At 50.8% G+C, this 24,558-nt stretch overlaps 1 protein-coding gene across 9 annotated transcripts in view; it reads left to right on the forward strand.

Annotated features, from left to right (window-relative positions):
* The window catches only part of LOC117884631 (oocyte zinc finger protein XlCOF6.1-like), a 29,651-nt gene extending 12,226 nt beyond the window's left edge, over nucleotides 1–17,425 (forward strand). For 2 of the 9 annotated variants that reach the window (XM_034785130.1, XM_034785129.1), the window contains exons 3-7: nucleotides 1,618–1,736; nucleotides 5,308–6,815; nucleotides 10,944–11,190; nucleotides 11,861–12,118; nucleotides 17,147–17,417. In XM_034785130.1, coding sequence (XP_034641021.1) covers nucleotides 1,618–1,736; nucleotides 5,308–6,242 — 1,054 coding nt within the window. In that variant the 3' untranslated portion in view covers nucleotides 6,243–6,815; nucleotides 10,944–11,190; nucleotides 11,861–12,118; nucleotides 17,147–17,417. Of the gene's footprint in view, nucleotides 1–1,617; nucleotides 1,737–5,307; nucleotides 6,844–10,943; nucleotides 11,191–11,860; nucleotides 12,119–17,146 lie in introns of those variants that run through there. The other 7 variants (XM_034785127.1, XM_034785126.1, XR_004647613.1 and 4 more) reach the window with 5 other exon arrangements.
* The last annotated feature ends 7,133 nt before the right edge of the window (nucleotides 17,426–24,558 follow it).

Consider the following 24,558-nt stretch of genomic DNA (forward strand, 5'->3'; position numbering starts at 1 on the left):
GCAACAGCCCGGTGGGTGGGCCCAGGGCCCTCCATCCGTTTGTTGCATAGCAGTGGGGAACATCCCTCCCCTGGTGTTTCCTTCCCCATACCTATAGGGATGATTGGGTTCCTTTCCATTGAACATTTTCTTTTCTTGTACCTTGAGGTTTAAATTATTAATTTGGAGAGCCATGAGGTGGGTCTCCGCTTCTTCCCTTTTTTTCTCGCCTTGGTGGAAATAATGCTGAACTGCAGCTAGGATCTCCCTTAAACCTTTTCCTTCCCAACCCACTAGACCCAAGCGTAATTGTTCACTTATCTTTGGACGGAGATCCTGGATGAAAACGGCCATGATGGCTTGCTCCGCTTGGGTTTCAGCATTATTAATGCCTGAGTATTTTTCAAAGATCGATTTTAATCGGTCCAAATAATCAGCAGGGTTCTCCCCTTTACTTTGTTTACAAGTGTTTATTTTAGTCCAATCGGCCTTTGGTGGGCAGACCTTAAGAACAGCTTCCAACAATTTTCCTCTCATTTCGGCCAACTGTTCTCTCTCTGGTTCCACTTTGTCCATTCCATTGTTTCATAAAGATGCCTTTGTGTTTCTCTGGGCATTATGCTTCTTAGAAATTGATCTAAATCCCCCATAGTGGGGTTATAGCAATTAATAACAACCTCCAACTCTTCTTTAAAGCGAAGAGGGTCATCTCGAATTTTTGGAAATTTGAGGCCCAGAGTGCACATATCTGTTGGGCTCCAAGGGGCATGGACCTCCGTTACCCAACCATCCATTGCAGGGAGCTGTCTCAAGGGGAAATTTTTTTAACCTCATGGGCAGTCCCGATTTTCCCATTTGGGCTGGTTTTGAGTCTCCCTACAAGCTCCCTTCAAGTCTTAGTTACATCTCTTAAAATATCTTCCTCCATTTCTCTAAACTTACTGGGGCGGGCTTCCTCCTCCTCCCCTTTTAACCTGTCATGGCGAGCCACTTGCTCCCTGGTGCGGTAGGCTGGGCCGGGAGATATGCGCAGCATCTCGGCCAATTGATCTGCCTCATCGAAGATAGGGCATAGGGGTTTATTACAGGACGCCCAAAGATGATATATGATTGGCTGGTTGGCAGATAGCTGGAACTATAGGAGAAGTTGGCCTTTACTAGAAGCAATTTCTTCATATCAGCCGTTATTATGTTTCTTCAACAAGCGGTTATCATGTTGCTAAGGCCTTTCGCATTGGTTCCTTCCCCTCCCTCCTCTGGTCATAGCCCATGACCGTATTTGGCAGGGAATTGCACAGCTTAGTTTTGTTCAGGTTCTGGCCTGTACTGTTCTATGTAAAGGCTGTCTGTATAGTCCGCTTCTGTCCGAGGGCCTGAATTTGGGCCTTCGGTGTTACTTTGGCTGTCATAAAGAAGGCCACCTAGTTCTTTTCCCCCACAACAGTGACCCTGTACCAGAGTCGTAAAATCCCGCAGTGAGTGGAGATCCCAAATCCCCTTCTGCCCTCCCCAAAGGGTCTCCAGGAACACTTCCCGTCCCTTTGGTTTATACAAGGGCATCCACCCAGCCAGTACATCTGGAAACAGCTGTCTGAGAACAACGGTAAAACTCGGCTCTCACTTCATTTCTTTTCCCAGAGCAGGTTTTCCAATTCCCAAGCCCAGCGTGATCTCCCAGCTGGACCGAGGGGAAGAGCCATGGGTCCCTGATCTCCAAGGGTCCCAGGCTAGAGAGATCCAGAGAAACATCCCCAGAGGTGAGAAATTGGTTAAACGGATGTGGAAATGGTTCCACTTTGTCGAATGCATGTAATGGAAATTGTCAGAGGCAGGTATAAATATGCAGGCAAGAATCAGTCCAGAGATAACGAGGTTAGTTCAATCAGGGAGGATGAGGCCCTCTTCTCCCCTTCTCCCTCTTGGTGTTCACAGCTCAACTGCTAGAAGAGGGCCTCCTCCTCCCTGATTGAACTAACCTCGTTATTCCTAGACTGATTCTTGCCTGCATATTTATACCTGCTTCTGGAAATTTCCACTACATGCGTCTGACGAAGTGGGTATTCACCCACGAAAGCTTAGGCTCCAATATGTCCGTTAGTCTATAAGGTGCCACAGGACTCTTTGTCGCTTTTTATATAGCCAGAGAGTTTTCCCTAGTGGTACCTGTCAGTTTGCCATGCATGTCTTCATGTATCCAGGCAAAGGAATAAAAGGTGGAGCCACCCAGCACCCAGACAGCTCACCCGCAGTGGCTGGTGGTCCGAGCTCTCCATCGGCTGTTGTTCACGGGTTCCCTTCTTTCTTCCAAGGAAACTTTTTTCTGTAAATAATTCTAGTAGCTTATTGTGTACCCATGTTTTTCCCAGTGGAGATTTGGTTCTTTCTTATTTTATAAAGTTGTTTTTTCTTGTTTTTCTCTGGGGCTCTATTACCTGGTACCTGGGGGCTTGGTTATGTCAAAGTCTCCTAGAGTTCAGCACTGTCTCACTTGCAGGGTGTCTAATCCGCTGAAAGCAGCAAAGAGTCCTGTGGCACCTTATAGACTAACAGACGTTTTGGAGCATGAGCTTTCGTGGGTGAATACTCACTTCTTCGGATGCATGCTGAGCAACTCTCACACTCGGTGAGGGGCACATTAGAGACAAATGCTCTATTTGTAGATCTTTCAAGAAAAGAACACCAAAATATAGGGAGCGTCTTGTACATCTCTTCTCAGACCTCAGTCATCTGGAGTCCAGTACTTTGTCCTAGGCCAGGAGTTTTCCTATGGATCTTTGTTCCCCTTCTCCCACCATATCCTGTAAGAGCTGTAAGTCAGTCTCACGGCAAGACTTGACTTATCAATCAAAGAGCTTTTCTTCTTCAGAACCGGACTCTGGGAGCTGGAAACCCTCAGCAGAGTTCTCATGGGAACTGCCAGGTACCAAGGTCAGAGTGCAGGTAGAGACTAGCCGACAGTGAATCAGAGCAGGAAATCCAGCCACTGACTCCAGGACCAGAGCATCTTTCCTTGAGAATGGCTCTGACAATGTATTAAAGGCATCAACTTCAGTACTGCCAGAAACATTATTGTGACCCACGACACCTGATGCTCATGCAATGTCATGAGATTTGCTCTGTCTGTGGATGCAGGATTCCCCTTTGGTGCAACAAGATCCAACTCTGACTACTCATAGGGTACAGCCTTTAGTACAGTCGGAGATGCCCTCATCACTGGCTAGAACATCTGTAGGACCAATACCACCAGCCATGGCATTCTCGGCATCTTCAAAGCCTCCAGTACTGGTTTTTTCTACACAGATTGTTCCTATAGGACTCAAGCCATCAGTACCAACATTTAAACCTACTGCCAAGAGGCACAGATCCAGAGGCTGTACTCTGGTGAGTCCTCCTAGTATCACGCCACCAACTGCCCATATTCATTATGAGATTCAGAAGAAGAACCCAATACTTCTTGTTCTAGATTCTCTCCATTACATTCTTTGGTGACAAAACAGAGCATTCAGCGGAGATACCCCCAGGGTAAATCTAGACATGGATCTCCATGATGTTGCCGATGAACCCCGTGTACTGCAGCCCATGCGGCATCCCTCCGACCTGGAGGCTGGCTTCTCCAGACTGGTTCCTAGGGAGTTGTGTGAGCGGGAGTTGAGTAAGGGGTAAGACTCACGTTATAACTAAAGCTAATTGTGCTGGGAAGACACTGTCAATAAGATTTGTGAAAGAAATAACTAGTCTTTTTTCTCAAGTTACGGTGCCAACTAGCCTGAGATTAGAGATTAGTATTGTCTTATCCACAGGTTCTCCCTTTGAGCCTATGGCTTTTGTCCTCTTCAGTACTTATCCTAAGGTGGCCACCCACACACTCCCGGAAAACGGGACATTCTGGTACTTCCCAGAATGTCATGAGCCTGTTCTTGCTGACATGACCCCACCCCACCAGTGTGACTTCTCATGCATGGTGTGTGTGAGCTCACTGCACGTGGGGGGCAGAATTTTTAAGAACACACCATCCCACGCTCACCAGCATGCAAGGACACACTGGCAGGGGTAGAACGATGCACTTTTCAGTATGGCATCTCCCGTCTAATACTGGACAAAACCAGATGGGGAAATGCTCTAGAAAAGCAGGACTGTCTGGTTTAATACCAGACCAGTGGCCTGCCTCATTTATCAGCCAAGGTCACCTTTCCAGTGGCAGTTACTTCTACTAGAAGGGCACTCCCCCCACCCCTTGGTGTACTCTTTTTTATAAGAATTATATTGTTTTAAGGCTTCATCCACGGTTCTTCATCAAAGACGGTTACCGATTTCCATCTCAATCAAACCATCTTTTTCCCCCAAACCACGTTCACGTAAGGTTGAGGAAAAACATCATTTGCTGGACGTCTGCTGGCCTTTGCCTTTTATCTGGACAGGACAAAACAGTTTCAGTCTTTGCCACAATTCTTTGTTTCCAGTGTGGAGAGAATGAGAGGACAGGAGATTCCCGTACGGTGAATTTCTGGGAAGATCCCCTCTCATCTCACTACAAGTTATGATCTTGCAAAATTAAAACCTCCTTCCAAGCTGACGGCACTTTGTGTGAGAACCCCGGCAGCTTTCCTACAGGACATTTCAATCCCAGATAACTGCAGGGCAGCAACCTGGTCTTAAAATCACACTGTTCCCAAGCATGGTGCCACTTCAGCCACTTCTAGAGACTGCGCTAGCTTTGGAAATTCTGAAAACCAATTGCAGAGCAGCTAGACTTAAACCCTCCTCCACTGTTTGGGAGTCACCTGAAGTGGAATAGACCCACACAATCACTCAAAGGAAAAAACAACATACCTGTACTACTTGTTTTCCAGGACATCTTGCACATGTCTATTCCAGCACCCGCCATGCTCCCTTCTCCTTCGCAGTCCATTATGATAGGCTGCTGGTGCAAACGAACTGAGATGGTGCAGGGGGAGCTCTGCCCTTCATGTCCTCGCCTGGATGCATGAGGGCATGCATGGTGCATGTGCCACCCCAGTGGGTACCACTGCAGACACTCTCCAATTACAGTGCATTCAGCGCTCACACCCCTAGATTGGAATAGACATGAAGTGGAATGGGCATGCGCAACATCTTGAAAACATCAAATACAGTACATGCAGGTAGCTGATTTTTCCCTTCTCTCTTTCTTCATGGAAAGGGGTGGGGGTGGGGAGAATTCAACTCCTGATTTGTCAGTGTTCCCAGCAATTCTTTTGGTTTGTTTCCCCAGTTTCCTGTTCTCCTTTTCTGACCTTCCCGTTCCCCCGGCACAGGGACTGACTCCTGTCCGGATTCTCTCTGTCCCAGCAGGTGATGAGACGCTGAGTGAGAGCAATGAAGAGAATCCTTGTCCCGCAGGTCCTGAGCGAATGGAACCAAAGGGGGCGTTGCTGGGAAGGTGTGAAGGGGATGATCCCCAGAGTCATGGGCAGGCCAGAGAAACTCAGTGCAGGCCAGAGAAGCAGCAGGGAAACCCCCCCGGGAAGACACTGGGTGAATCCACTCACCGAGGGGGACGTTTGGAAGATCTCAATGTGGCCATGATCCAGGCGAGAACCTGTACTAAGGAGAAGCGGTTTGAATGTGCTGAGTGCAGGAAATGCTTCAGTTATGGATCACACCTTGTTAGACATCAGAGATCTCACACAGGAGAGACCCCCTATCACTGCCCTGAGTGTGGGAAACAATTCAATGACCAGTCAAACCTTATTAGACATCAGCGAACCCACACAGGAGAGAGACCCCATAAGTGCCCTGACTGCGGGAAATGCTTCAGTCAGAGGTCAGACCTTATTGTACATCAGAGAATCCACACGGGAGAGAAATGCCATAAATGCCCTGACTGTGGACAAACCTTCACTCAGAGTGCACATGTAACCAGACATCAGAGGATTCACACGGGCGAGAGACCCTACGGATGCCCAGAGTGTGGAGAAAGCTTTGCTTGTACCTCAGACCTTATTATACACCTGAGAGTCCACACGGGAGAGAAACCCTATAGCTGCCCCGACTGTGGACAAAGCTTCACTCAGAGTCATCACCTTACTGACCATCGGAGAATCCACACAGGAGAGAGACCCTTTGCCTGCCCCGACTGTGGGAAAAGCTTCAGACAAAAATCTGGTTTCAATGTCCATCGGAGAAGGCACACGGGAGAGTGCCCCTATCAATGTTCCATCTGTGAGGAAAGGTACAAGACCAAGACTTCCTTAATATTCCACATGAAACTCCACATTGACTAGTGCTGGCCATCTCCCCTCCTCTTCTCTCTGCATCCGTAGAGATCGGAGGAACGGTGGGGATAATAAAGAGTTGCCCAGTGCCCTAGGGATCCAAGTGGCTCCGCTATTGACGTGAGTGCTGTGTGTCTCAGGAGGACGGAGGCACCAGGCGAGTGACATTATTATTATGTATTGCATTATTCTCTGAGCCTCTCCCATCCCTTCCCGGCACTCTCTGTCAGGGGCAGGCCGAAGGGTTCAGCTGGGTGTCCTGGTCCCTGTTTTCAGCCAGGGGCTCAGTTCACGTTGTTGTACACTGGGATGATTCTGGAAATTGCTGCCCCAGGAGGCATTTTCTCCCTGTTTCTGCATGGTGGGGATGAGGAGGGGTCTGGAATTTCTGGAAAGTCGGATGTCTGTGGAATCTTTATTGCTTATTGAATTATTTTCTCAGTATTACTTAATTATGTGTTTTTTATCCCCAAATTAGATGCAAATAAAACTTTTCTGGCAAATCCCATTTTCCTGAGCAGCCTGGGAATGTCCTTGGTTCTTGAGCTGTGGGAGGGGGAGAGGCCAAGTGTCCCAGACTGGGTGAGTTGTCTCCCTCTGCAGGAATCACTCATTCTTCTTCGAGTGCTTGCTCATATCCATTCCATTAGGTGTGTGCGCGCCGCGTGCACGATCGTCGGAAGATTTTCTACCCTAGCAACACCGGCGGGTCGGCTGTGGAGCCCCCTAGAGTGGCGCCTTCATGGCGCTGAATATATACCCCAGCTGACCCGGCGTCCCCTCAGTTCCTTCTTGCCGGCTACTCCGACAGTGGGGACGGGGGGCGGGTTTGGAATGGATATGAGCAACACATCTCGAAGAACAACAGTTACAACGGTGAGTAACCGTCTTTTCTTCTTCGAGTGCTTGCTCATATCCATTCCATCAGCTCTAACTTAATGCATTTGTCAAAATCTGCCATGAAATGTTATAACAATAAATCACAACTTAAATGTCTGAACGTTTAGAAATTTGCAATTGCATGTCTAACCCCAGCCCCCACCCTCTGTACAGCCCGTCTCTCCCTGGCCACCACCTTCCTGATGGGGAGTGTCCCTGATGGGGAAGTTAGAAATATTGTAACAACTTCACATTTCCCCATCACCAAGTATATAATGAAAGTCAAAATAATACATTCACCTGCTCCCTTCTGCCAACGACTAGGAAGGAAACCCCCAGGCTATTTCAGGGGTGGGGCATTGGCAGACAGAACTAGTATGTGTAGCATGGAAGGGGTTACTTCCTAAGCAGCTACCGAGGGCTCTTATCCCAAACAGAACAGCCTGGAGAGGCAGGATCACTCCTAGAGCCACCAGCCAGGGGCTCACCCTCGGGAAAAACAGCTCTGCAAGAGAAAGTGCCATGGGACAATGTCATATTTTTATCACTCTCTACCTATCGCCGTGCTATTGCTACCCAGTGGGTGCAGAAGGGTTAAATGCTGCCCCTGGAGCAAAGCCGGAGCAAGGGGATGTTTGCCTGGGGTGATATGACTGGGTCGCTCAGGACTGGCTCTGCATGAGACAGGAGACCCAGAAGGACACTTATCAACGGGAGGCTCCCAGCAGGGTGAGCGTGTGAACTCAGGGTGGCTCTGCAGCAGGAGGAGGACGGGCAGAGGTGACAGGAGGCAGGGATAAGAACTGGGCTCACAGAGACACAGGGCTCTCCCCTGGGCTGGGACTAAGGGCTTGGCTACCCTTGCGAGTTAGAGCGCATTAAATCAGCCCGGGCGCCCTAACTCCTGGCGCGTCCACGCTAGCAAGGCACGTAGAGCGCCCGGACTCCGCGGCTGAAGCACCCGGTAATCCATCTCCACGAGAAGCATAGCGCTTGCTGCGCCCCGGCTGAAACGCCCGGGCGTCAGTATGGACGAAGTGTTGCATTACTGCGCTGTGATTGGCCTCTGGAAATGTCCCATAATCCCCTGAAGTCAAGGGCCACTCTGGTCATTGTTTTGAACTCAGCTGCAGGCATGCAGATATCCCAGTGGCTCTCAGACTTTTGTACTGGTGACCCCTTTCACATAGCAAGCCTCTGAGTGAGACCCCCCTGATAAATTAAAAACACTTTTTTATATATTTAACACCATTATAAATGCTGGAGGTGAAGCAGGGTTTGGGGGGGACGGGACTGACAGCTCGCAACCCCCCATGTAATATCCTCATGACCCCCTGAGGGGTCCCAATCCCCAGTTTGAGAATCCCTGGGATATCCCCTTTCAAAGCTCAGTTTGACAGCCGGCTGCTTATCTGCTCTGGGACAAAGCAACCATTAGTGTGGAATGCTGCTGCTGCCGGGGGTGTGTGTGTGTGTGTGTGTGTGTGATAGAGAGAGAGAGGCGGGGCGGGGCGGGGTCTGCTGCTGTCTGAACTTACAAGCCAGCATGCTGACACTCTCTGCTCCCCAAAACACACTCTCTCTCCCCCCACATACACGCAACACACTCCCTGTCACACTCCACCCCCCATTTGAAAAGCACGTTGCAGCCACTGGGATAGTTACCACAATGCCCTGCTCTCTGCGGCGTTGCAAGAGCTGCTAATGTGGGGCTGGCAGCTGACTGTGTGAAGACGCTGCAGCGTTTTCCCTGCTGTGGTCTCCGAAGGCTGGTTTCACTCCCGACGCTCTACATCTGCAAGTGTAGCCAAGCCCTTAGACAAAGGATCAGAGACAAAGAAAGGACACCAAGATGGTTCCTACAGCTGCCTCTGTCAAAGGATGTCAGCAACCAGGTCATGGGTGCATGGACGGTGGGTGAACCGCAGGCTTGGGGAGACTAGCCCCCCGCCTGGTCTGGCCTTTCTCCCTGAGGTCCCGCCCCTCTTGCCAGAGCTCAGAGGCCTCCCCATGCAGGAGCCAACCTCCCCCCAATCCTGGGATGCCAGAGTACCCCCAGCCCCGGAGCACCAGGCAGGTGAGTGGGCAGCGTGCCCCCCCACCCCCGAGTGCCCGATGGGTGAATAGGTGGACGGAGCACCTACCCCAGCCCCAGGTTGGTGCCATGTCCCCCCGCAACCCTGGAGTGCAGGCCAGCCAGCCCCCACTAGTCCCAGGCTCAGTCCCAGCCTGGGGCCCTGGCCACGGGGAGAAGAGCCCCCCTGCAGACCAGCCTGGGAAACAGGAAGGGGTCTGGGGGCGGAGCCATGCAAGGCTATTGGGAAGGCAGAGCCTACCCGCTGCCCATGCATGGGTGGTCTTACCTCATGGCTGGAGCAGGAGTTCAGCGTACTCCAGTTAGCGCTGAATCCAGATGGGGTGGGCCTGGGATCAAAGCCAAGGGTCAGAGCTGGGAGTGGAAGCCGGAGCCTAAGCCCCAGAGTTAAGAAGGTCACGGTCAGCAGGCCCAGTGGATAGGGTTACCATACGTCCGGTTTTTCCCGGACATGTCCGGCTTTTCGGCACTCAAACCCCCATCCGGGGGGAAATGCCAAAAAGCCGAACATGTCCGGGAAAATGCCGGCCGGGCATTTCCCCTCCCGCGGCTGCTCTGCTCCTCCCCTGATTCTTCGGCTCTGTTTAAGAGCCAAGCTGCCCGAGTGCTACCGGCTTCATGGTTTGCCGGGCAGCCTCCAGACCCTGCGCCCCCGGCTGGGCGCTTCCCCTCCCGGGCTCCAGCTGCGCTGGGGAAGCGCCGGCCGGGGGCGGGGTCTGGGGGCTGCCCGGCAAACCCTGAAGCCGGTAGCGCTCGGGCAGCCCTTTTCGCGTGGCTGGGAGTGGGAGGGAGGAGGGGGCGGAGTTGGGGTGGGGAAGGGGCGGAGTTGGGATGGGGCTAGGGGTGGGAAATGAGCGGGGCCAGGGCCCCGTGGAGGGTCCTCTTTTTTTATTTGTTTAATATGGTAACCCTACCAGTGGAAGGACAGAGCCAGGAGCAAGGGAGACGCTAGGGTCAGACAGGCACAACATGCATTGTATAACCATGACACTGCTCCCTGCTGAGTCTTGCAACCCACCAGGGAGCACAGTCAATCCGACAGCTTCGATCAGACCCAACTGAACGCAGGTTGCCAGGAGACTGGCTCTGCTGGAGGCTGGTGCTTGACTGGGGAGCCCTGGGGCTGTTTTCTAACTTGGCCTCTCTATGTAACCTAAGGGCTTCCCGAGACTGTTTTCCCGCTGATGGTTAAACCACGCTCCATTTGGAAAGGGCTGCCGGGTGCCACTGCAGACTCTTACCTGCTGAAGTACCTTGGCCCCTGAGGGGCGTAGAAGGCTCTGAAAGGGCAGCTCCTCCGAGGGGCTCGCTGGGCAGAGCCATGGTGAGAGGCAGGAGGGCTGGAGCCCAGAGGTTCAGCGGAGGCTGTGTGGGTTATTCTTGTGGCAAAATCTGAACCTTTGGGGCCTGGCACTCCCAAGGGCCCCTCCCTGCTTAAAGGCCGGGGCACAGCACAAATCGTGTAACTCCATGAGATGGCGGCTGGTGGGATCCTGAACGCACCCGCAGGATTTCGCAATCGGTTACTTAGCAGCGTGACATTCAACTCCATCTGCTTTATGAAAATATGCTTCTGACATGACTCTGACATAACTGAGATATGCTTTATGCAAGAGAACTCTTGTAAGGGGTCACCGGAAAGGTTGTGATTCACTGAATGTGATTATACCAGTTGTGTGCATGTATCATTTCTGTATCTGTAATTAGGAATGTTGACCTGTGAATCTGTATTTCAGCTATGCTACTTTGGGTGATGCCCACTGCTGACACTTCAGGTACAATGATGGAAAAGCCAGACCGGGCGGATGGCCCATCAGTGAGGACACACGATTGTGAAAAAGGCTTGGCCTTCCTGTGGACGCTCCCTACTGCCCCTGACTCATGGATGCTGCGATCTTGTGGTTTTGAAACTTTTCAAACATGAAGCAAGTGTAACTGAAGCACTTTTGTCTTCCTGAATCCAGCAACGTCCTGTAATAACTGGTAATGAAATGTGACTGTCCCATTCATCTCATTGGGGTATTGACTCTGAAACATAATGATGACACTTAAAATGTCATCATTGTTGACTATTTCACTGCTGAGATACCAACACGGTAAACTGGCCGGGACCTAATCTATCTTCTAGTGAAGGCCTGAGTCCACTTGATGGGACTGAATATGCAATTTTAGGAGTCCAAGCACCAGAGTCATAACCAGGCCAGAGCTGTCCCCCAGGGCGCAAAGCCACAGGGGTGGAAAATGGGGCGGGAGAAATTATGAAAAAAGCTATAGGGAGCCCTAATATACTTGCTTGCCCCGGGCACTAAAATGCCTAGTGGCTGCTCTGCCAGGTGCTTCAAACCATAGATCACCAATGGCATTTTCCAGTGACTTCAGTGGGCTTGGGGCCAGGCTCTGTCCTCGAACATGCACGGTCCCCACTAACCATTCAGCGTTCCAGGGGGTGTGCACTAGCGAGGTTTTGGTATCTAGCTGAGCAAAGAATTGCAGGCTAGTGAGAAGGGAACAGGCCACCCAGCGCTCAGTGACACACCCCTGCATTTTCCACACAGAGAAAAGAGTTAATTTGCTCCTTCTCCTGAAGGTTTAGGCTCCTGTCCACTTTGCTGAAGGTGTAGAATTAACACAGGTTCATTCCATTCTCCTCTAGCTATGGGCTCGGACCCCCACCTCTCTGTTGAGGGTCACCAGGACGGAGGGATCCGGGTTGTGTGTCAGTCGGCCGGCTGGCACCCAGAACCTGAGGCTCAGTGGAGAGATCACCGTGCTGCTGAAAAAATACCCAGGGAGCCCAATGGCCCATTTCAAACTCAGATTTCTATTATTAGAAGATTCCAACCAGAATTTGTCCTGTTCTGTCAGGAACCCGCTCATCAACCAAGAGAAAATATCAACAGTTTCATAGCAGGTCAGTGCACCAGGGTCTGACAGATGATAGTCGGGAGGGTATATTATTGTGCACTTATTACTGGCCTCTGTTTATAGCTTTTCTCTGGGTAGCACAAGACACCCTCAGTTACACTCTTACCTGAGTTTCTTTCTTACATTACATCCTGAAGAGCACACTCATCTAACAGCAGCACCAAGGGCCCCTTCAGGATGCAGGCAGGAGTCAGGACAAACTCCCTGGCTTAAATGAATCTTTATCTGAGTAAGGAGTGAAGGATCAGGCCCTATGTCATATTCTGGTGGAGCGGCAGCATTTTTAAAGTTGTGACAGGACTGCTACACCTTTCTTTTTAAGGAATGTAGTAAAAGTGGTTAAAAAAACCCCAACCAAACCCAGCCATGTTGTTATGGGTTGGACATAAGATGGGCGCTCGCCTATTCCCGGAATACCGGACATTCAGGTACATCTCAGAATGGTGTGACCCCGCTCCCATTGGCGTGACCCTGATCCCACTGGTGAGATGGGGCATGTGAGCTCACGCTGAATGGGGGGCCGCCATCTTTAAGCGTGCACCTCCCTGCCCCCAGCAGTGTGACCTGGTACATACTGTATGTGTGAGGTCAGGATGCATCCGGGAGGAGGAGCTGTTTTTGAAAGTCAGAAGAGGCAGAGCCGTGTGGCCCATCTGATACCAGACAAAACCACGTCTGGTTTGTCCTTCCCAGTGCTGGACAGGGGACAAACCACTCCAACAGAGCGCCAACCGGGTTAATACCAGATGAGCAGCCTCCCTAGTTGGGCATAACCGCGACCCTTAATTTGAGGTGGTAGTAAGAGGCTGGTAAGCCCTTCTGTGGAACCAGAGAGCTGAAAAAATAGCGTCCTCCACTCCAAATACAAGCACATACCCTGCCCAGAACAAAGGCGTGTGTCGGGCACAGGTGGGTGGGGGGGTTCCGCTGGGTATTATTTTGGTAGCAGGGTGGGTGCGAGAGAGAAGCGGGCGTTACACAGCACAGAGCAGGAGCGTGACAAGCACTGGGAGCGTGAGACTGAGAAGAGCCTAGGGAGAGAGTGCTGGGTGCTGGCTGACAGGGGCTTGGAGCGCTGAGCAAAACAATGGCTGGATTGATTCCTCCTGCTTTGCAGACGATCTGCCCCTGAGTGTGTGTGATTTGGTTATTCTATCGATGACCAGTTCATCCCAGTGACCTCCCAGATCCAGCCCTCCTGAACTCCTGTTTTCCACTGCTGTCTAGTGAATCGTTGTGTAGGGTTACCATACGTCCGGCTTTCCCCAGACATGTCCGGCTTTTTGGTACTCAAATCCACGTCCGGGGGGAATTACCAAAAAGGGAGACATGTCTGGGGAAATAGGGAGGCAGCATAAGCCAGGGTCCGCCCGGCCCCAGCACAACCCGCAGGGTCCGCAGCCCAGCGCAACCCGCAGGGTCCGCAGCCCAGCGCAGCCCAGCCGCCCGGCTGCATTGTAGCGAGCTCGGGCGGGGGGTGGGGGGGGCGCGCAGCCACAGAAGGCGGCAAAGGGGCCGCTGCTGCCCCCGCAGGCCGGGCGGACCGCGCGCCCCAGCCGAGCCCGCAGGACCACGGGGAGGCCTGGCCCAGGGCAGGCGGGGGGCGCAGAGGCTGCAGGGCGAGTGGGGAGCAGGGAAGCACTTAGCAACCCCCAACCAAGATCAGAGCGGGAGGGAGGAGGGGGAATGCGGGGTGCTCAGAGGAGGGGGCAGAGTTGGGGCAGGGACTTTAGGGAAGGGGTTGGAATGGGGGCGGGGAAGGGATGGGGTTGGGGCGGGGCCGGGGGCGGGACTGGGTCCCCGTGGAGTGTCCTCTTTTTTAAATGTTTGAATATGGTAACCCTATCGTAGTGTAACTCCGGGGAAAGTGTGGGTCAGGCCTCTCAGAGATTAGGGTTGCCAACTTTCTAACTGCATGAAACTGAACACCCCTGACCCACCCCTGCCCCTTCTCCAAAGCCCTGCCCCTTCTCTGAGGCCATGCCTCCCACTCGCTCCATCCCCCCTCCTTCCATTGCTCATCTTCCCCACCCTCACTCACTTTCATCAGTCTGGGGCAAAGGGTTGGGGTGTGGGCCTGGCCCCTGCCGCCTATCTGCCCCCTCCCACTTCCCGCCCCCTGACTGCCCCCTTCAGAACCCTCTCATCCAACCCCCCTGCTCCTTGTCCCCTGACCGCCCCCTCCCAGGACCCCTACCCCCTCATGGCCCCCCCGAGACCTCCCCATCCACACACCCCCCGCTCCTCGTTCCCTGACTGCTCCAACCCCTATCTACACCCCTGCCCCTGACAGGCCCCCCAGACTCCCACACTTATCCAACCGCCCGTTCCTGTCCCCTGACCGCCCCGCCCGAACCTCCGCCCCATCCAACTGCCCCCTGCTCTCTGTCCCCTGACTGCCCACCAGGGCCCCCTGCCCCTTATCCAACACCCCCCCCCCACCATGCCACTCAGAGCACCAGGACTGGCAGACGCGCCGCCCAGCTGGAGCCAGCCATGCCGCCACACTGCCCGGCAGGAGCTCGCAGCCCCATCGCCCAGAGCACTGGTGGCACGGCAAGCTGAGTCTGTGGGGGAGGGGGAACAGTGGGGGAGGGGCTGGGGATGAGCCTCCCCGGCTGGGAGCTCAGGGGCCGGGCAGGATGGTCCCGCAGGCTGGCTGTGGCCCATAGGCCGTAGTTTGCCCACCTCTGCTCTAGAGTCTGAGCAGAGTACAGACACAGACAAGGCCTGAAGTCTCTCAGCCAACTCTTGGGGTGCAGATCCTCCATCTTACACCCCCTCAAGAGGTGAGACCTCATTGTCCAACTGCCCAGCCCCTGCTGGGACCAATCCTACTAATCCAGCAGCCATATCAAATAATACGTTTCTCTTTCTGGATTAATCCATTTTATGCATGATTCTTATATTTTATCAGTATTAATTCCTATGAAATTAGGATGTGTTGAGGCATATGATATGTGATTCCTAATAATTATACCTAGAATAAGTTTTGCTGAAATGTAAGTAGCCTATAGTGTCAGATCAGCTAAAAGTATGATCAGTTAAGAGTAAGTCAGTATAAAAACTGGCAACCTTAGGCACAGATAAGAAATGGCCCCTGATCTTTGGGGAACCAAAGGGGGGAACTACACACAACACTGAGCAGGTTTATCCGGCGTCTGCAACCGGTTGATAACCGCAGGCTACACCACAAACCAGGAAGTTGTAAGAGGGCCTAGGTCGTCAGTTTTGGGAGTGAAACAATCCTTATTAGTATGTAAAGAGTAAGTGTCATAATCCACTAACCTATAGAATAAGGGCACCCATAAATTTCTTAGGATACGGAAATAAGATTTGGGTATAATAGGTTGGGCCTGAATTACTTAGTGTCATGACCCTATAAAATAACATGTAAGGATATCTTGAGGAGCTTCAGCTTCAGTTCTCCAGCTTCAGCTTCGGCTTCTGGTCGTTCTTCCTTCTTGGTGTTTAGTTGTTCTTAGGCCTGGTCTACACTAGCCTGTTATTTCGGAATTAGCCGAGTTATTTAGGAAAAAAAATGATTCCGTCCACATGACCAAACGTTTTTTTTTTCGATTTAAAGGGCTCTTTAATTCGATTTCTGTACTCCTCCTTGGCAAGTGGAGTAGCGCTTAAATTGAGATAGCAATCCCAGGTTAAAGGTATTGTGGACGCAATTCGATGTTATTGGCCTCCGGGAGCTATCCCAGGATGCTCCCTTGTGATCACTCTGGACAAGGGAGGAGGGATAGCTTAATGGTTTGAGCATTGGCTTGCTAAACCCAGGGTTCTGAGTTCAATTCTTGAAGGAGCCACTTAGGAATCTGGGGTAAAATCAGTACTTGGTCCTGCTAGTGAAGGCAGGGGGCTGGACTTGATGATCTTTCAAGGTCCCTTCCAGTTCTATGAGATAGATAGGTAACACTCTCAACTCCAATGCACTAGCCAGGTGGGCAGGAAAAGCCCCGGGAACTCTTGAATTTCATTTCCTGTTTGGTCACCATCAGCGCAGGTGACCATCAGCACAGTCCACCATCACAGGCGACCATGCAGAGTCCACCATCACAAGAGATCATGCAGTCCCGGATTCGCAGACGAGCTCCAGCATGGTCTGAACGGGAGGTACGGGATCTCATTGTATGCTGGGGAGACGAGTCTGTTATGGCAGAACTACGTTCCAAAAAAAGGAACGCAAATACGTACGCTAAAGTGTCCAGGGCCATGACGGAAAGAGGCTACTCCAGGGATACAGAGCAGTGTCGTACAAAAATCAAGGAGCTCAGGCAAGCGTACAAAAAGCCAGGGAGGCAAATGGGCGCTCTGGGTCACAGCCCCATACATTCCGCTTTTACCGTGAGCTCCATGCAATTATGGGGGGTGATGCCACCACTACCCCACCACTGTCCATGGACACCTGCAAGGGGGGAGTTGCACGGAGTGAGGAGGAAGAGACATTGGAGGAGGAGGAGGAGGAGGACAGTGCACAGGCGGCAAGTGGGGAATCCGTTTTCCCCCCTAGCCAGGAACTATTCTTAACGCTGGAGCCAATAGCCTCTCCTCACTCCCAAGGCGGGCTCCTGGTCCATGATCCTGGAGAAGGTACTTCTGGTGAGTGAGAGCCTGATTGGAGCCATGCGGTGGGGGGGGAACCAGCCGTGCTGGGTTGTTCACGTTTAGAGTAAAGGGCTCATCCCTGCTCTGAGCCTCATCGGAGCCACGTAGTGGGTATGGGGTGGTTGTTGTGTGCAGTGATCATCCCAGAGAGCCCGGGGGCTCTCCTTTTATATGGCAAACCCACCAGGTATTGCTTGCTGTGGGAAAGGGGGCCCAGCAGTTTGAAAGCATTGAAATGAATGTAGAAGAAGCAGAACCCCACATGCCCCTAGGGGCTGCCTGCGAGATGAATTCTGTTGCCTGGCCGTTTGTGATGGCTTACTCATACCAAAGTGCCCCCTTTGTTCTCTGCAATGTATTTTTAAAAATACTACCCTCCCTTTTTCTCCTCCTGCAGGTGCAAATGTTTCAGCGCAGCCCCTATCTACTCTATCCCAGAGGCTGGTCCAGATTAGAAGGCAGAAAAAACGAACTCGGGACGACATGTTCGCCGAGCTCATGCAGTCCTCCTGCACTGATAGGGCCCAGCTGAATGCATGGAGGTAAACAATTGCAGAGTCCCGTAAAGCATTACAGGAACATGAAGAGAGGAGGGAGGTGCGCGATGAGAGCAGGCAGGACGCTATGGTCAAACTCATGGGGGAGCAAACTGACATGCTGCGCTGTATGGTGGATCTAATGCGGGAAAGGCAGCAAGACCACAGACTGCCGCTGCAGCCCCGTATAATCAAACTCCCTCCTCCCCAAGTTCCATAGGCTCCTCACCCAGATGCCCAAGAACACAAGGGGGGAGGCTATGGGGACCCACACACTCAACCCCAGAGTATTGCCCAAGCAGCAGAAAGCTGGCATATGCAAACTTTTGCTTTGGTTTCTGGACTTGTCCTTCCCTCCTCCTCCACCCCCCTAACCCAACCCGCCCCCAGTCTACCTCCGGATTTCTCTCAATGTGTTGTGCATCAAATAATAAAGAACAGTTTTTAAACAATTGTGACTTTATTTCCTTTCATATATATAGGAGGCGGGTAACTTCAAGAGAAACAAACACAACTGTCACACCGTACCCTGGCCAGTCATGAAACTGGCTTTCAAAGCTTCTCTGATGTGCAGCGTGCCCTGCTGTGCTCTTCTAATTGTCCTGTTGTCTGGCGGTGCAAAATTGGCCTCCAGGCGAGTTGCCTCAACCTCCCACCCCGCCATAAATGTTTCCCCCTGACTCTCACAGATATTGTGGAGCACACAGCAAGCAGCAATTACAATGGGGATATTGGTTTGGCTGAGATCTAACCGAGTCAGTAACGATCGCCAGCGACCTTTCAAACGTCCAAAAGTACATTCTACCACCATTCTGCACTTGCTCAGCCTGTAGTTGAACAGCTCCTGACTCCTGTCCAGGCTGCCTGTGTGTGGCTCCATGAGCCATGGCATTAAGGGGTAGGCTGGGTCCCCAAGGATAACTATTGGCATGTCAACATTCCCCAACGGTTATTTTCTGGTCTGGGAAGTAAGTCCCTTGCTGCAGCCCTTTAAACAGAGTAGTGTTCCTGAAGACGCGAGCGTCATGAACCCTTCCCGGCCAGCCCATGTTGATGTTGGTGAAATGTCCCTTGTGATCCACAAGTGCTTGCAGCACCATTGAAAAGTAACCCTTGCGGTTTATGTACTGGGTACCCTGGTGCTCCGGTGCCAAGATAGGGATATGGGTTCCATCTATCGGCCCACAACAGTTAGGGAATCCCATTGCAGCAAAGCCATCCACTATGACCTGCACATTTCCCAGAGTCACTACCTTTCGTAGCAGCAGCTCAGTGATTGCTTTGGCTACTTGCATCACAGCAGCCCCCACAGTAGATTTGCCCACTCCAAATTGATTCCCGACTGACCGGTAGCTGTCTGGCGTTGCAAGCTTCCACAGGGCTATCACCACTCGCTTCTCAACTGTGAGGGCTGCTCTCATCTTGGTATCTGGCGCTTCAGGGCAGGGGAAAGCAAGTCACAAAGTTCCATGGAAGTGCCCTTACGCATGCGAAAGTTTCGCAGCCACTGGAAATCGTCCCACACCTGCAACACTATGCGGTCCCACCAGTCTGTGCTTGTTTCCCGGGCCCAGAATCGGCGTTCCATGGCTATAACCTGCCCCATTAACAGCATGATCTCCAAAGCACCCGGGCCCGCGGTTTGATAGAATTCCATGTCCATGTCCTCATCACTCTCGCCGCCGCACTGCCGTAGCCTACTCCTTGCCACCTGGTTTTGCAGGTTCTGGTTCAGCATAAACTGCACGATAACGCACGAGGTGTTTACAATGTTCATGACTGCTGTCTTGAGCTGAGCAGGCTCCATGCTTGCCGTGGTATGGCGTCTGCACTGTTCACCCAGGAAAAAGGCGCGAAACGGTTGTCTGCCGTTGTTTTCCTGGAGGGAGGGGGAGGATGTACCCAGAACCACCCGCGACAATGTTTTTGGCCCCATCAGGCATTGGGATCTCAACCCAGAATTCCAATGGGCGGAGGAGACTGCGGGAACTATGGGATAGCTATGGGATAGCTACTCACAGTGCAACGCTCCGGAAATCGACGCTAGCCCCGGTACATGGACGCACACCGCCGAATTAATGTGCTTAATGTGGCTGCATACATTCGACTTTATACAATCTGTTTCCAAAATTCGAATTCTGTAAATTCGGATTAATCCCGTAGTGTAGACATACCCCTAGATGCAAGGTGAGATAATTTTCTCCAGGTTATGCAGATACAACTTCTAAATGTCCAAGCAGAGCAAGAGGGTGATTGGAAACATCACCTACTGTGACAATGCTGCCCTGTGGGAGCCAGCTGAGGTCACTCAATTAGGGTGAACTGCAAACAGAAAGGGGGGGACAAACCCCAAAAGCTGGTGGAGATTCCAATATTTGGATTTACCAAGCCAGCACAAAACAGCTTCTGTATTACCTCACTGGTTACTCAGAAGTTCAAACAACGCAGTTCCCTTAAAGTACCCAGCCTCAGGCCTCCATCCAGACACACATGTCAAACATATGATGATAAATTCTGAAAATCTTATCTCATCATATAAAAGAAAAAGTTCTCCCAATCCCAAAGGATCAGCCACACACCCAGGTCCAATTATAACTTAGATCTCACTCAAAATACATGCTTATAGCCAATTCTTATTAACTAAACCAAAATGTATTAAAAAAGAAAAGAGAGGGAGCGTTGGTTACAAGATCAATATACAGACAGACTTGAGTTCAATTCTCGAGGTTTAGATACATAGAGTTGTTGAGCTTTGTAGATGCAGATAGTTCTTTTCAGGTCAGTCCAGAGCTATTAAGTCAATGTGCATTATGGGGCACCAGGAATCCTGGGATCTCATTCTCTGTAGCTTGCAGCTTTCCCCATCAGCATCCAAGCAGATATGGATAAAACAGAATCATGTCCCAGGGTCTTGATACATTTCCAGCAGCCTTTTGGCCTGAGAGAACAATAGGCTTAATCTTCTGTCTCTCAAACATCCTGGAAACTAGAATAAGGTAAATTAACCATTAAACAGTTCATATACAGTTTATCACAAACTTTAAATAGAGATATAGACAATAATACTATTTCAATCAAGTGTCATCACAAATGTTAGGATTCCTTTTTGATCTTGAATCAAAGCTATAGGAACAGACAAGAATTGCTTGTTTACATCACAAGACCTGAGCAAACACCTACCATTCTACTGCTCTTACAATGTAGGTTTGCATTTCAAAGTACTATTCTAACTAGCATTGAATACATTCAGTTATTACTTGCATACTATTCTCACATGCCTCTACAGCAGGGGTCGGCAACCCTTCAGAAGTGGTGTGCGGAGTCTTCATTTATTCACTCTAATTTAAGGTTTTGCGTGCCAGTAATACATTTTATCATTTTTAGAAGATCTCTTTCTATAAGTCTTTATTGTTGTATGTAAAGTAAATAAGGTTTTTAAAATGTTTAAGAAGCTTCATTTAAAATTAAATTAAAATGCAGAGCCCCCCAGACCGGTGGCCAGGACCCGGGCAGTGTGAGTGCCACTAAAAATCAGCTTGTGTGCCGACTTCGGCACGCGTGCCATAGGTTGCCTATCCCTGCTCTACAGGTTGACTCTGGGACAGCTGGCCTGCAGGATTTTCCTTAACCCTTTTCTGGCCATGTGTCATATTTCAATAAGATGTTATATTATAGACAGATAACATCACACCTACACACACAGCATGTCATGCTTCCATATTTCTTTAATGCAAATACAGGCCCAGCTATGCCAGACAGCACCAGTCTATATCCTTGATATGTTAAATCTCCCTGAAGAAGTACACAGTGCCTTTGAGTCTGGGGAATTTGCTGTGTGTCCGACTCCTGGTTCTGTCAATGGGACTCTGAGTGCCATGGGAACAGAGAAAACTGTCATTAAAGACTCAAAGGTGTTAAGTATAAAGAAGTAAGAAATGTTGGTGTTGTTTAATATGTTCAATTAGTTGTTTTAATAATGTATTTCTAAGGTAATGTTAAGTGAATCACTAGCTTTAATAGAATTTAATATGGAGTGTATGAACTATGACCCTCGGACTCCATCCTTGTAAGCAAACTTGTTTACACTTAGAACTGGAGTCCTCTGGCTCAAACTGGACAGAACCAGTTTTTCCCGCCAAAACCAGCCCCCAACATTCTATTCCCTCAGAACTTTTCCCGCCAAAAAGGCTATATAAGAGCCTGCTGAGCGCCTGCGCGGGGCTGCCCCTTCCAGCGGCCACGCGTGCACGGTCGGGTCTTCCCACCGCTCCAGAGCTAGAGAGAAGAGCACCTTCCATCCCGGAGCGAGTGAGGAAGGAGAGGCCTGTCATCACCATCCCTGTCACAGCGAACTGAATCCATCTTACCTGCGGAGGGTCCTGCTTTCCTAGTGTCCATCTCCCAGAGGGTCTCCCCCCGCCTGCGACCAAGTCCAGCAGTCGTCGGGAGTCCCCAGTAGCCCTCCTCGAAGGCTCTAAATCAGCCGGAGAGTAGAAGGTCCTGGGCTTCGCCCCTGCACACTGTGTCCACTGCGCCTAAATCATAGGAGAGGTTTCTGTATCGGGGTTTCTTTTCTTGTTTTTCTGAATGCCAAGGGAGGTTTTAATTTGTTAGTCTCTAAGGTGCCACAAGTACTCCTGTTCTTTTTGCGGATACAGACTAACACGGCTGCTACTCTGAAACCTGTCAAAAGGGAGGTTTTGAGGGTCCGAGCTTCAAGCTCCTAAAGCCAGTCACTGAATCACTGTAGGGTCAAGTTTGTGTTTCTTTCCCCCCGCCCCACTTTTCCCCCCAGTAAGCCTGTAATACACTTACCTGTGTTTGCACCATATTATCTTGTCTCTCTTTGTTGTTATTACATCCCACAGGGAGGGAGGGACACCCTTATTGTGAGCTAAATCCATCGGTGACAGACACGGAAGGGAGCCGAGTCTGCTTTTCTGAGAAAAGGGGCTTTCCTTTTCTATCTTTCCCCCTACCATTTCTGGAGTATTTTCTCTCTGAAGCGTTCCCTTACTCCCCTTGGGGTAACAAAGGGCAGCCATGGGGTTGCAGTGACAACACTTTCCCCTGAACAGAACAGGACATGCCAAGGCAGGGAAGACGGGGGTAACGCATGCGCTCTCCACAGAGCCCGTAATGATGACCAAGATGAGGATAATGATCTCTTTGAAAAGAAACGTCACCAGCGTTATCACCTTTCAACAATACCTGTATAAACTTCTTATTAGATTTTGTTTCGCTCTTTAGGTTGTTGTTGTGGGGCTTTAAGATCACAAATATCTAATTTTATGTCTTGAAATAATAGTCACTAAACTAACAAAAACAAATGCAAATGTTTCAAAGTGGTCATTTTAACGTATTGATGGTGTCCTTGATTATCCCCATGTCTATGGTAATGGTGCCACCTGACAGCTCTGCATCATTACTCAGTATAAGTTGTGTGTGTGTGTGGAGAGGGTTCATTAGGTAGACCACATTGGTTATGTCTGCCATTTGCCTGTATCTTTCCACTGAGGTTAATGGATTTTGTTTCTGCAGGGATTGCAGCGCTAGTGCCAGATTTAGGGATCACAGCAATATGTGCTCGTGTTTTACAGATAAGTCAGGGAAGTTTTTCTTTATTTCCATCTTAAACAGAGTGTGAAATTAACCCCTAGTGAATCTCAACATCAGCTCTGCCCCATCAGCTCTGCCCTGTAGTGACACATTGGGAGTGGGGGGTGTTTAGGGGGTGTGGGGGAGAAGTTACAGTAACTCCTCACTGAACATCATCCCGGTTAACGTTGTTTCGTTGTTACGTTGCTGATCAATTCGGGAACATGCTCGTTTAAAGTTGTGCAATGCTCCCTTCTAACATCCTTCGGCAGCCGCCTGCTTTGTCCACTGCTTGCAGGAAGAGCAGCCCGTTGCAGCTAGCTGGTGGGGGCTTGGAACCAGGGTGGACCGGCAGCCCCCCTATCAGCTCCCCCTATCAGCTCCCCGCTCCCCTAGGTTCCCTGTGCGGGCAGCAGGGCCGGCTCCAGGCACCAGCGGAGGAAGCATGTGCCTGGGGTGGCACGTGCTGAGGGGCGGCATTCCATCCATTCTTAGAGCGGCAGAGTCCGAGCGGCTTTTTTTTTTTTTTTTGCTTGGGGCAGCTAAAATGACAGCCGCCCAGCAGGCTACCAATTGCAGCTGTCCCTCCCCCCACTGCCATGTGCTGCTCCTGCCCACTGCCTTGGAGCTGCTCCCGGAGCCTCCTGCTTCCTATGCGGGGAAGAGGGGGGCTAATGTCAGGGTGTCCCCCTCCCCCCGCTCCTGCCCCCCATCTCCACAGAGCAGGGGGGATACGACAGGGCTCAGGATGGAGCAGCAGCTGCTGTCTCACCTTGCTGATCTACTTAACAAGGCACTGTACTTAGAGTGGGGTCAACGTACTTAAAGGGGCAATGCACATCTCTCTCTCTCTCCCACACACAGAGTGTGTGTCTCTGTCTCCCATGCTGTCTCCCCTCCCTCCATTCCTGCTGCCTTGTAGAGTGTGAGGCTACATTAACAACAACGTGTTAACCCTTGAGGGCTCAGCCGAGTGCTAAGAAGTGGGCTGTAGTCCACGAAAGCTTATGCTCTAATAAATTTGTTAGTCTCTAAGGTGCCACAAGTACTCCTGTTCATTTAGCAGTAAGACATTCCCTGGGAAATATCCCACCCTCTGACTCCACCACCTCAACCAAGCTTCACAATCATCATCACTGTGTACAGTATTTAATTGTTTGTTTAAAACTTATACTATGTATATATATTTATATATAATATAGTCATTTGTCTGGCGAAAAAAATTCCCTGGAACTTAACCCCCCTATTTACATTCATGCTTATGGGGAAATTGGATTCACTTAACACTGTTTTGCTTAAAGTTGCATTTTTCAGGAACAGAACTACAACGTTAAGCAAGGAGTTACTGTACTACAGTTGCCTGTGCAACCTTAATTTAGCCCTCTTCTGCATATGTATATGATACAGACTGTCATGACACGGCCACATGCTGTTTTTTGACAGGGCCCTGGATTAAACGTCACTTGAAGGGCTGTGACTCTTTCCTTGGTTTCAGCCAGCTGTAAGACAGCGCTGAGCAGCCCCACCTATGACAAAGGTGTGTGTGAGCCCAGTCAGCAATTGTGAATACGTTGGCAGCAGGTTCCATGGGGTATTGCCTTTGGGTAGAGGCAGGTGAGTGTATGAGAGAAGCAAGACAGACAGACAGATACAGCCTGGACAAGCAGCTGGCAGC

Source organism: Trachemys scripta, chromosome 11 (genome assembly GCF_013100865.1).
Source record: "Trachemys scripta elegans isolate TJP31775 chromosome 11, CAS_Tse_1.0, whole genome shotgun sequence".
NCBI classification, from domain to species: domain Eukaryota; kingdom Metazoa; phylum Chordata; order Testudines; family Emydidae; genus Trachemys; species Trachemys scripta.